Raw genomic sequence first — 13,847 nt, 5'->3', positions numbered from 1 at the left:
AGCGGGCTCACCTGTTAGGGGTACAGTAATATTAAACTTAATACCCAACATTTCTTAAATATAGTTCGGGCGGAATCTGACTACCGGGTAGTCAATTTCTGCCCGTGACACCCAATTTGACATCTCGTACGTACGCAGTCCGGTCGTGATTACGATCCATGCAACTGGGTCGAAATATCGACAAATCCAAAAATATTATCGTGGTAAATACCCGTTTATCTATGTTTAAGAAATGTTGATTAATCACGAAAATTTTAGTTTAAAATCTATAATTATACCCCAAATCGGTTTGTACGCGGCGTAACGGAACGCTAAATCGCTTGGCAACACGCCTCTGTCTGTAGGGTGGATAACTTGCCACAGCCAAAGCCTCCCACCAGACCAGACCAGAGAAAATTCCGACATCTCTACCCTCCCACTCAAGACCTCAGCGATACCGCTGCACCACACAGGTCGTATAAACGTCTTAAGAATATGGACTATTATAATTCAGAAACAAAACATCAGCAATATTAAAATAATAATAATTTAAGCGTTCGTAGTAAGGCACTTGTTTTAACGTGACACTACTTTTAGGGACTGTTTCTCTTACATTTGAATTATCACTATGCACCTTGGAATCGTATTGCACCTTACTCCAGGACAACGGGGACTTTGGTCTGTACTCTTACAAGATTTATTACTCTGTTTACGCATATCAAAACACTGTAGTGGCAGCGTAAACTGGAACTTATCAACCTTATGTTAAAGCTCAAATTCGACAACAAATATTAAGGCAGCTCTCTCAATAGAGTTGGTAGGATTAGCAACTCTAAAATAAGTAAAATAACTTTCAATTTACTTTGACGTGAAAGCACAGTTTTTTATATCAACCAGGAATTGTTTATTAACGATCCGTCAACATGGCTCTCGTCATGGTCTTCTTCACGCAGCGGTGGGTGAAGAAAAGGGTTATCGCCATCATCTCACTAATATGGTCTTCATTTAATGTACTCATCATAAGTGCCATCTATGGGCCTACTTAAATGTAGATATTTTTGACTTTGACTTTGACTTTAAAGCTGATTGATAAAGGCGTTTCTTTCTTTTAGTTTAAAAATAAGCATAAAATTTCGCTTCATATTGAAATATTCATCTTCATACCAAAATACACTTAATATCAATCACGTTAGAGTCGCTAATTGTGTACTACCGGTTTTTTATTTACAAACAAGAAGAACAAATCTATACTAGGGCAAGCTAACATTACTCAGGAATAAAAAAATATCATAATAATTTTTATAATAATGATATAGTAACGTTGTTATTGTCAAACAATATCCATACAATTTTAAACAAATAACAACATTGCTTAGCGACTTATCAAGATATTACCGTTAGATTTAGTAAAGAAAATGACCGTAACGCAATAATATGATTAGCTCACTTATAAAAAGATGGAGGATCTTAAATCTGTGCGTTAATTTTTTTGCCGATTTCGCGTAAACTATTTTGGTTATGCACGGAGAATTGACAAAAGCTTTTTGTCCTCTTATCCTCTCCCCGGGGTGAAAATGCAGCGTGGGACAGGAGACCATTTCCTTCCCGGGGAGAGGATGGGATTCACAGCTTTTTTCAACTCTCTTAGAATTAGCGCACGTGTGGAAATAATATCCATATAATAAAATTGAGAAATAATAAACGGGAGTAAACTGGTCCTATTCCCAGTTGCCTAACTTTGGCAGGTGGAAGCGTTAAATATATGCCTTGTCAGGGGATATAATCGGGGGATATAGTTTGTTCACACCACTCGCTCGACGCTGTCGTATTAAATAGCCTAGTATTTAAAGGTCGAGTACCTCGATACATCCTATAGGCTTAGCGGGTAAGGAATGTATCTTAAGGCGTATCTGAATAAGATCTATTTTTCTAATATTGCTATCTCGCTCTAACGTATGATGGCGTCCCTGTCACTCACCAGAGCCTGTGTATCGCGAACCATAGAGTATAGACTTGAATCGCACCAAAGTTTGATTTTGCATCGCGTGGTGTGAAAAGTAGATCATTCAACTCGGAGTTAAAGCTGCCTTCGTTTTGGGCGCCCCTAAACCGTCGCTACACTCGGGATTTATCCCGGCGCCCTTAAAGTGAAGCAATGTCGCTTTAACCCCTCGTTGAACAATCTACGATTGTCTCCCGCCCACGCTAGCTGTGCAGCGGTGAACTCCAAAGGCCGGGGATGGCGGTTGGAATTGAGCCCGTAAAAGTGGTTTCGCGTGTCGGCAAGTCAGTACAGCGGGTGCTATAGAAGCGCGCGGATCTCCTTGTGTATGTGGCACAGGTAGTCGACGTAGGAGGAGCTGCCGTCGACGCCGCGGTCCTCCACCAGGAAGTGGCGCAACACCGTCTCCAGCTTGTCGTGCTGGCGCATCACCGTTAGCTACAACAAGTACAACTCGTCATGACCACCGCGGAACGGAGCGGTGACCGCCGGTAGGACTTCGACTCCACTTTAGAGGTGGCCGTTCGCAGCACCTCTTACATTTCAAAGTTACGAGCGTTTTAAGCAATTGAAATGTCACTTGCTTCAACGGTGAAGGAAAACGCCGTGAGGAAAGCATGCCTGAGAGTTCTCCATAATGTTCTCAAAGGTGTTGCGGAGTCCAAACAATGTTTGTCAAACGCTTGGAGGCACGTTGCTGTAAGTACAGCGGTAACTAGACTAGACACCGCTAAAGCCTTACACCAGACCAGACCGGAGAAGATTCTAAAATTATAAGTTAACAAATTGCCTCTGTCGGGGATCGAACCGAGAAACTAACGCTTAAAACCACAGCGCAGCACCAGGGAGTTCCTCCAAATATGTAAGGAAATATCTTTTCCTCAAAGTAAAAAACCACATTAACACAATTATGAAAATATTAAAATGTATGCACGCTTCCAAAGTGACTTTGAGTTTTATATTTAAATAAATAAATAGTTTAATTTTGAAAGCTGTTATCTTTTAAAACCGAATACATAAATTAAAAAAAAAACCTCAACCAACCACCCCAAAAAACTTATTCAAACAAAATCAAGCCTGAAGCATTTGTGATCCAGCATTTTGACCCATTTTCCATTAACCCAAAAAAAAACAACCAAAAATCCGGCGTATGAAACGAATAATGCGTCCCGACGTCTGCCTGATCATATAAATAATATTGAGTTGACATAACTTTGTGACAACGCAGTATGGAAATTAAAAAAAATACTTTACTTTCTTATTACTTTAAAATTTAAAACAACGCGATTGAATGGACGATATAACAAAGTAACATCATCCATTAAGTATATATGAACGCATTTTTTGATAAGGAAAATATGTTCTTTAGACAATTCAAGGTCGCATACAAATATCGAAGCGGTGATAGCTCAGTGGTTAGGGTTTCGGCATTCTTTTCGAAACCGGGAAACGAGTTCGAGCCCCGGCACGCACCTCTTAACTGTAAAGACTTATGTGCGTTCTAAATTTAAGCAATTTAAATATCACTCAATATAACGGTGCAGAAAAACATCGAGTGGAAACCTGCATCAAAAATACTCACTCCAATTTGCCCAGCAGTGGGACATTAATGCTGATTACAATGGTGATGATGATGATGATGGAAAACACTTCGGATGTGCATTACGCTATCCCAAAATCAGAGTTCATGCAAAAGCCACAAGTCCCAGAAACCCGGAATACAAACGCCTACATCATCTTCTGGACAGCCTTATGAATGCTCATCAAATGCTCAACATAGGACTCGGAGCCGTCCAGGCCTCGGTCCTCCACCAGCAGCCGCCGCGCCAGGGCCTCGTGCTTATCGTACTGGTGGACTACCGACAGCTGCGTGCATGCCAGCGCGTGCAGGCGAACCAAGGTCATACGCAAACATGTCAAACAATACCATACGTGTAAGGAGCATATATCAATCATATATATATAGCAATCAATCATTTACTATGAATCCCGTTAAGTTTTGTATTCTATTCCGGTAAAATATAATACGGGTAACCGATATCCGGTAAAATATAATACGGGTAACCGATATCCGGTAAAATATAATACGGGTAACCGATATCCGGTAAAATATAATACGGGTAACCGATATCCGGTAAAATATAATACGGGTAACCAATATCCGGTAAAATATAATTCGGATAACCGATATCCGATAAAATATAATACGGATAACCGATATCCGGTAATATATACTACGGATAACCGATATCCGGTAAAATTTAATACGGATTGGTTCGGAACCACTCACTGAATACGACGCAAAGAACAAATCATGCCTGAACTGAAAAAGTGCCCATTTCTTGCGGTTTCCTCACCGCATCGATTACTCAATCGGCCGGTCGATTTGAGTCACAATATACTCTTTGCACATATGATAAAACAGTACTCTTAAGTTAAGGCGTCCAATCAGAAGATGCGTCGGTTAGAGCGTCTCTTGTGATTGGTCGCTAAGCTTTGCACGTTAGCATTCGTTAAATTCGTTTTGGTGTATAAAATCAGTTACGTCACAGAAATCAAGACCTCATGCTCCTTATTTTAAAGTCTAATATTCCGTACTAGTGGCTTTACTCCGACTTTACAATCTATTTATCCGCAACAAAATCTTGGGTGCATCATCATCAATCTCCCCGGGGAAAGGATGAAAAATTTTCTTCTCACATTAGCTTCTTCAACTCTCAGAGCGGAAATAATATCCAAATAACATATGTGTAATAATAAACGGGGGTAAACTTCTCCTATTCCAAGTTCCCATGCTTTAGCGTTAGTTATATTCCTTGTCAGGGGATATAATCGGGGGATATATCGTGTTGTGGGTATGAACAGGATATACAGATGATATAAAATGAAGAAAATCTCCAGTACGAGTTATGAAAACTTTAGGGTAGGCTTTTATAACTCTTACAATGCCTATCCTAAAGTTTTGTATGTCCTACCGTAGATTTTTTTTATATTTTATATCATCTGCCCGCTTAGTGCATACTGGTGCTTATTATGCAGTCTAGGCGTGCATTTTTTTACCGGGACATGCATAGAGCCGAAAAATGGCAGATAATTGAAACATCCTTCTCCTATATGAGTAATTAGGGTATTTTTAATGAGGTTATTAAATTTTATACACCAATTATCTGATTAGATTTTATATATTTCACGGTTTACAATGCCAAGTGCCAAGACCCAAGTCCAATTCAATGCAATTGCCGATTTATTTATATTTTATTTAAACAGGAATATAAACGGCCTTGGCTTCCAGTCATTTTATTTGACATCTCTACTCGCCCATGAGTATACAATCTAAACAGATCTCTAATAGTCATAAGTTTCACTTGGTTATCCTCATATATTAACTCCGTTTTGAACTATTTCTGCTAAATAAATAATAAAAATAAAATAAAAGTAATTAAAAAAAAAAGGTATGCAGTGCTTTTGTGCATGTATTAAGTGCACACCACTGAGTCCAAGATGGCAGCGGGCTTACCTGTGTCTGTCATAAAATGACTTACCCTCATTGCATTCTTTCTTTTGATCCTCGTTTGGAGCACGAGGTCTCTGACAGCGACGCTCGTGGGGTTGTCGAGTTCGGGCAACTCGCACACGTGCGTGTCGACGTGCTGCGGCGACGCCACCCCAAACACCTCGCTCACCCACTCGCTGGACGCCTGCGATCCCACCCATATTAGCATGTGGACGCCATTTTCTGCGGGACGGAAACATACAATACAATTAAACAATGTGTAAAACACATTTCATACAGCGAGGTTACATATTACATGTATATTAGATGAAATTCTTAATGACAATGATGATGGAAAAGAGCAACTAATGAGTTTCTTGCTTGAATAGAGTCGCTACTAACAGACATACTTGACTTTTTAAAAGTGCTTATAAATTAGGACTAATTGAAATAAATGAATTTATAATTCTGTTTATATTGAAAATAAATAGTAAAATCAAATAAGCCTTTTTTGCGAGATAGATAGACATAGGTTACAGAAAGTACAAAACAGCAACATCAATTGCACCGGCTTACCAAGTAAATACACACCCATCTCAGTCAATATCAACCCATCTGGCTCATAACCTACACATCTCGCTCATCAACCACACCAACTCACACATGGAATATATACCCATCTCGCTCATTACGCGCATCAATTAACTCAGTAAATATACACCCCTATCGCTTATCATCCTTCACTAACTCACTCAGTAATAATATACAAACGCACACATTAAATATTCACCCATCACGATCATCACCAGAAAAAACTTACTCAGTATATTATATCAACCCATCTCGCTTATCAATCTAACAAACTCACCCAGTGTGTATATATATCCAGATGGATATATATACACACTGGGTGAGTTTGTTAGATGAACTAGATAGTTCATGAATCCCATCAACTCACCCACTTACGCTCACTCACTCATCATACGCCCCAACACCCGCACCAAGACCCATCTTGCTAGTCACCAGCACAAACTCACCCAGTAAATACACACCCATCTTGCTCATCACCAGCACCAACTCACCTAGTAATTTTCCACCCATCTCGCACATCACCAGCACAAACTCACCCAGTAAATATACACCCATCTCGCTCATCTTATCGACGGAGGCTCGCAAGGGTTGCGGCGGCGCAGACGGCAGCCCGTCGAGCGGCAGCAGTCGTGGATACGTGTACACGAGCGACAGTGACACGTCGGCCGTCAGCGCGCGGTACATCGCGCACGAGCGATCGTCGCACGTTATGTCTTGACCTGGGTGAAAGATTCATCAATATAACCACAGTTAATGCCCTACTGCTAAGCATTGACTGATGGGTAATTGAATATTTACTATTAGATTTTCGATGCATACCAAAGAAAACGTACAACGTGCCCAAGAGCTGGTTAAACTATAGGATATGAAAGTAGATACGCAATTTCTATTTGGAACATATTTTCTGGCATACCTCCCGCTATAGCATCTGATCGTAGCACACAGCTTGTATACAGCGGTAGCAGTTTCATGGATTCCGGCAACACCAGCTGCCCCACCGACGACGGAGAGGCGCAGTGTCTTCGGTAGGCAGCCAGAGATTTGGCACATCTACTCGTCAACCCTTCCCTCACTTGTCTTGGAGTGGCTTCCCTGAGCGCCCAGACAGCTGGAAGAAACAATACAATATGATGATGTTTTCTGATACCAATTTTCTGGCCATGTCCGGCCTGATTGGCCAGAAATTCAGAATTATAACAACAAACCAAAGACAGCAAGTCAGAATAAATAGATCTCAAGGCATTTCAAGGGGCTTCCGTGGTCGATCTATAAATATTGCAATCCGTGCCTTCTTACCAGTTGTTGCGTATGAACTCACTCGACTCACTTCACTTTCGGGGGGGCCGAGTTCGAATTCCAGCACGCACCTCTAACTTTTCCAAGTTATGTGCGTTTTAAGTAATTAAAATATCACTTGCTTCAAATGTGAAGGAAAACATCGTGCGGGAACCTGCTTATGTATCAATTGTGATTAAAGTTTTGTAGGTAAACAAGAAAACCTCGTGATGTCAGCACCAGGGGTCGATTTGTGACACTGTCGGTGGATAATGAAATGATCTTACCTTACTTGCTTTATGATTGGCTGCCACTATTCCATTATTGAAGCGTTGATAGCCCAGTGGGTAGAATTTAAACTTAACTTTCGGGGTGGGCGAGTTCGAGTACCAGCACGCATCTCTAACATTTCGTTTTAAGTTATTTGCGTTTTAAATTATTTCAATATCACTTGCTTCAATGGTGAAGGTTCAAAAACATCGTGAGGGAACCTGAATGCCTGAGAGTGCGTGCGTGCGTGCGTGCGTGCGTGCGTGCGTGTGTGAAGCTACCTTGCTTAGTGAGGAAGTTGATGCAGGTGTCAAGCTCGGTGGCGCGGTACACGTCGGCCAGCTGGTGCGCCACGGCCAGCGCCAGGTTGAGCACGCGCAGGCGGCGCTGGCCGCTGCGGTGCGTGTACAGCAGGGCGGCTTGCACGTACACTCCGTCCTCCGCCGTCAACTTGTCGTCGTGCTTTATTTCCACTCCTATCGCCTTGTCAGAGTCTGTTGACAGTTGAATTGTACTGCATTTATTTCAGACAACCAAGGTCCGTGTGTTAGTAATTCACAATAAACTTAATATCTAAAGCTGACATCCAGTGTGCTTTAAATGCACTATCCTGCCTGTCTGCTAAAACCGTCAGATCAATATTTTAGCTGCTCTCGATCCTACGATTGAGGGACAGCGAAGAACCCGACAACTCTGTTCTCCGCAAACATATCAGACGCAGTACGGTATCGAGGCAGTCCCAGCATTATCCTGAAGATATTATTATATTGGACTCGAAGAAAACTCACCGATAGCAGCCAATTCGACATCAGTTGTGTTAGACATGAAGAAATGGCCATAGAATTCCGTAGCACGCACTCCCGTCGACGTGCGCACGCGCATGACCGCGTCGTGGCCCGTGGGCCGCGTCACCGTGCGCTTCACATCCCACGCGAGCCGCGCGCCGTCCGTGTCTGCCTGGATACAAGAGTAATTACCATACTGATATATTTACCTTTGCTAAACATAATAGGCATGATGACAATCAAATAAAATTACAAAAATATTGTGTTTATCTAATAAGACTCATGTATGTGGAACGTATTTTTATTTATATTCCAAACCACCGTGGTATTTTTTTTCAATGAATAAAACTGTAAAATCTAGCAATCATTTTGAAATTTCTGACCTTTAATTTCTGCAAAATAAAATTTCTGGAAATGCTTCCGAAGATCATAGAGCAGTTTTTCAAAATTAGTTATCATGCCTACTCTGGCTCAGAGTCATAGAGACAAAGCCAGTCAGTCTATATTTAAGTTAAATGCGTATTGTTATTTATGTATTTTTATTGTTTAAAAATCACACATTTTTGTATAAAAGTCCCATTAATTTGAATGCTATCAATTTTCGAGGTATAAAAGAGTATAGTGATATTTTAATTTCATAAAACGCACATAACTTAGAAAAGTTAGAGGTGGCCTTAACCCCTTCACAGTGTGGTAATGGGTTAATGTTGTTGATGATGATGATGATGGTGATGGAGGTAGTGGTGGTGTTGGTGGTGGTGGTGGTTGCGGTGGTGGTGGTGGTGGTGGTGGTGGCGGTGGTGGTGGCGGTGGTGGTGGTGGTGGTGGTGGTGGTAGTGGTGGTGATGGTGTTGGTGGTGGTCGTGGTGGTGGTGGTGGTGATGATGATGATATGCACAAACACACTCACCACGAAGTACGTGTACTTGTGTAGCTGTCCGCCCGTGAGGCGCGGCAACTGGCCCAGCGTGGCCGCGTCCGCGTACGCGTTGTTGCACACGAACAGCTGCACGCACACGCCCGCCGCCGAGCACGACTGCCCCAGCTCGTTGTACGCCGTCGTCTGCGGCACTGCGGGGAAACGGGCGAGTTTTGTTCATTAATAAAAAAAAAACGTGTTAAAAAAGTTATAACTCTTTGGCGTAACAAGCTAAAAATCTTTTAAAAATTTTTATCTTACGCCTTATTCTAAGTTACGTTAAAATATATTTTAGATTCCCGTGCTGCACTGGTTTCTTCTAGCTATATATAACTACCTGCTCCCCGCGGTTTTATCCGCGTTGAATCATTTCGTTGCTTCGTAAGGACGTAAATGAAGGTTGATATTTGATGCAAAAATACGAATGTTCATAAAATGCACTGTAACTAATATAAGTCATAAGTGCCATTTAAATATTACGTAAGCAGATTTATTACAATTATTGACCTTCCCCCCCCATTTCGTCAGCAAAAGTAAGGAAAGCTTTTTCTCCCTCTTCCCCTACTTACATAAATATTGGTTATACATTTTTCTTTTAATGTGAGTTGCAATGAAACGTTGCTGACGTGCATCATCTACATCAAAGACCTCACCCCCCTCCCCCCACCCATAGTGCTTACGTATTACTCGTATGCCCCCATAGTAGTAATAGACTAACTCAATATCTGCTTCTCTTTCTCCGTTCCCAGTAGTTTCCTGTCTTCTCTGTTGATCAGCTTCCCCGGCGCGTTGTACGTGGGCAGCGACGTGTGGAACACCAACAGCTGGCCGGACGTGTCCGCCGCTTTGAGGGCTTCTAGACCAGCCTGAGGACATATTGATTTTCTTTTTGCATCATATTGATTTTGTTTTTTTTTTTATTATGTTGTATATATAATATAGTACGACAATACACACATCACCATCTGTTATGGTAACTAAGATGACTGATGAATATTTTTATGAATATTTTTTTGTATATAAATACTTATAATATACATATAAACACCCGGACACTGAAAAACAATCATGTTCATCACACAAACATTTATTTTTTTATTTTTTCGAGTCGTGGGAATCGAACCCACGGCCTTTGACTCAGTAAGCAGGGTCGCTGCCCACTGCGCCAATCGGCCGTCAAGTTAATATTGTTAAGTTATAAGGATGTAGTGTTTGTATTATATTTGTTATTTATCAAAAACTTGCCCATAGAGTATACAAACACTACGTCAGACCATGTCGCTGTCTGTCCGTGAAAACCGTGTCCCTACTGAAAATCAGCGCTGCAGTATTCCTTGGCAGTTACTTACTGCCATGGTGCTGTGGCACAGAGCTAAGTAGGTGACCCGTTGACCGCAACGAAGCAACAGACTCCTAAATTATTGTATTTTTTGTAGTATGTTGTAAATTATTTGTTGTGGTTAATAAATATTTTATTATTATTACCATTTATTATTATAGGTAAGAATAGGTTACGTCAATGGATACCTGCACAGCGGGTAACAGAATGGTTTCCGTTTCCTTATTGTTCTGGAACATGACCGGCAGTTGCTGTAGCAGAGCTTGCAGCACTGGCCCGCTCTCCTCCGCGGTCTGCAGGAACCCTTCTAACAGCGGCACAAACATGTCACCCACGTCGCCGACGGATAACATTTGCGGTTGCGCCAGCGTACCCTGAAAACATATTTTTATGACAACTTTTAATTTCATTTATTCAGAATATTGGTAAGGGTGCAGAATTGGTACAATAAACATGGTGCCGCGATAACTGTTGCAGTAGTATAAACTGCGTCGCAAAAATTAAAGCCCACCTCCAACAATAAATGTATGGTACAAATAAAACAAAAGTCGAACATAGCAAATGCCAATAAAAAAACAGAAATAGAGTCAATTAAACAAAGATAAATAAAAACAATGATTAAGTTTCAAAAACAAAAAAAAACAATAAAAACATGCAGCGACTTATTTAGTGTGCGTGTGTGTACATGTTGCAGTGTGTGTGTGTGTGTGAGTGGAGTGTGTGTGAGTGTGTGTGAGTGTGTGTAGGAGTAGGAGGAATCATTTTATTATCTTTTCTAATATAAACTTACAAAAGAAGAGGTTATCGATTCGGATGTTAAAATTTATTTTAGTGTATGCAGAGCATAACTCCGCCATATCTGACCATTCTAATAGGTACTGCTCATCAACCACGCAAAAAAGACGGGGTGTAATATTTATTATCTATTTCAAGTAGGCCTAATATAAGCACTTTTGTCTGTCTGTTTGTAGTAACTCTACCACCGGTTCGGTAGGCATTTTCTACCGGCAAGAAACTCAGCAGTTGCTCTTTCCCAACATTAACAATTTACATTTTACATTTTATCTAATATATATAACTAATATATTTATCTAATATATATAACTAATATATATATATATATATATATATATATTTATATATGTTTTTACAAAGTATTACCTTAATATTATAGAAGTGCACAGTTGTACTGTATGTGATAAATCCAACGCGCGTCCAACTCTTGCCCGTCTGTTCGTCTTTCGGCATCGCCTGTAAAAAAAAAAACATTATTTTATTATAGACTAGCAGTTTCCAGTGGTTTTACTCCCGCTAACTAAAGGTTGTAATGTTATATTGATACTTTTTTTTTGATAGCAATAATTGACGGGCCAAGCAGACGACCTGCGTGATGGTAAGTGGAAAACCATAACCTATAAATAGCAACACATCGCAGGTGTCCGTCAACCAGAGACGTGGGTGTTAAGTCTCATGTGCCTGTAATTACACCGGCAACCACCCCCTTCAGACCGGAATACAGCATTGCAGCAATGCTGCTTAGCGGCAACAATTTTACGACCTCCCTGGCGCAACGGTGAGCGCTGTGAATTTACGTAGGAGGTCCTGGATTCGATTCCTGGCAAATTGCGAATTTATAACTTCTGAATTTTCTCTGGTCTGATCTTGTGGGAGGCTTTGGTCGTGGCTAGTGACCACCCTACCGACAAAGATGTGCGTTAAGCGATTTAGTGTTCCGAAACCGATTAGAGGTCTGACTACCACACTCCCTAACAAGTTAGCCCACTACAATCTTAAACTGCATCATCACTTACCACCAGGTAAGATTGCAGTCAAGGGCTAACTTGTAGACGGTTAGAAAAAAAAATTTATACATTTTTTTTTTAATAGCTTCAATTAAACTCGACATACCTCGATGATATCCATAATGTTGTCACATATTGTTTGCACTAGGCCGTTCTTGATCGCGTTGTAGGAGACGTCGATCACGAACACGACGGCAGGTGGGTTTGGTAACGTGTTATTCTGGGGAACATAAAGCAAATATAAAAAAAAAAAATTGGATGAGAAGACACAGATGGGTTGGTAGGATTTCCCTTCTTTTACCACTATAGTCGTAAAAATGTAATAGGCCCGTTTTGACATTTGTGCAAGACCATAGAATGTAACTTAGAACGAAACTGAAAGAAACAATAAAATAAAAAACAATTACATACAGTTTTAAAAAGTAAGTAAATTTTTTTGGGTCGTTAAATAATATCGCGAGTATTCTTTTTGCGCTTACTTTATAGTAGCAAGCAATTTATAATTGTTGCGAAACGTTCCGAAAACAGTTACGTTCTCAGTCTTTTTTTTTTATACTAGAGCTGTAACCATTTTTTTACTGAATATCGAAATTAAATATTGTGTAGTAATCTTTACTGCAAATAATGAGCTTGGTTCTCAAAATGGGTTCTAAATAAAGAGTTGATGTATCTGACCCAGCGGCACATGACTGAAGCGTCCCCGCGCGCGCGTTTTTCGTTCCTCATCTTGTAAAGTTGAATGTGCGCTCGTTTAAGTTTGATATATATTGTTTACTATTACGTTAACTTTGGCTCTTCTATTTTGGACATTAATTTAAACATAGTGATTTGACTCGATTTTTGTGTTTGTTGTTATATAGTACTAACTCTGTTTCAACATGTTGAAAAGTGGACGTATAATCAACAGCCAGTCACGCGTATTGGTTGTGAAGTTAAAGGAATACTTTGAACGAACGAACACCTTACAATAAATAATAATATCAATCAAGTACTGATACAAACCTGAATTGATTTATCGTGAGTATCGAGTACAGAGTCTTATGGTTCCATAACTAGTTACGTCGCGATGACAAATGTCAAAACGGGCCTATTACTTTTTTCCGACTATAATAGATGATGCAGCTTACGATAAATAAATAAATAATTATAATAATATACAACGACAACCTTAACGCACCTCTATCTTTTCCAAGTGATGTGCGTTTTAAGCAATTCAAAATATCACTTGCTTCGATGGTGAAGGAAAACATCTTGAGTTCTACATAATGTTCTCAAAGGTCAGGTTTATCATTTAAATTTCTTTATAACATGTCTGTCCTTTTGTATATCATTGTATCTCTTGTTTTGTTTGTTTACCTACCTTCATTTTAATGTATTTTGTTAAGTTTATTT

General features: G+C 40.3%; 1 protein-coding gene across 1 annotated transcript in view; it reads right to left on the bottom strand.

The window, feature by feature from the left end:
* Nucleotides 1-480: 480 nt before the first annotated feature.
* LOC120634566 (protein transport protein Sec24C-like) overlaps nucleotides 481-13,847 on the bottom strand; it is a 28,344-nt gene continuing 14,977 nt past the window's right edge. The window contains 12 exon segments of the mRNA XM_039905266.1: nucleotides 481-2,350; nucleotides 2,353-2,419; nucleotides 5,524-5,717; nucleotides 6,602-6,784; nucleotides 6,979-7,173; nucleotides 7,892-8,104; nucleotides 8,399-8,567; nucleotides 9,306-9,466; nucleotides 10,033-10,180; nucleotides 10,842-11,027; nucleotides 11,815-11,904; nucleotides 12,562-12,675. Of these exon segments, the coding sequence (XP_039761200.1) occupies nucleotides 2,163-2,350; nucleotides 2,353-2,419; nucleotides 5,524-5,717; nucleotides 6,602-6,784; nucleotides 6,979-7,173; nucleotides 7,892-8,104; nucleotides 8,399-8,567; nucleotides 9,306-9,466; nucleotides 10,033-10,180; nucleotides 10,842-11,027; nucleotides 11,815-11,904; nucleotides 12,562-12,675 (1,908 nt within the window). The 3' untranslated portion in view covers nucleotides 481-2,162.

Source organism: Pararge aegeria, chromosome 24, assembly GCF_905163445.1.
Source record: "Pararge aegeria chromosome 24, ilParAegt1.1, whole genome shotgun sequence".
Lineage (NCBI taxonomy): Eukaryota > Metazoa > Arthropoda > Insecta > Lepidoptera > Nymphalidae > Pararge > Pararge aegeria.
This window is presented reverse-complemented; position numbering and strand designations above follow the sequence as displayed.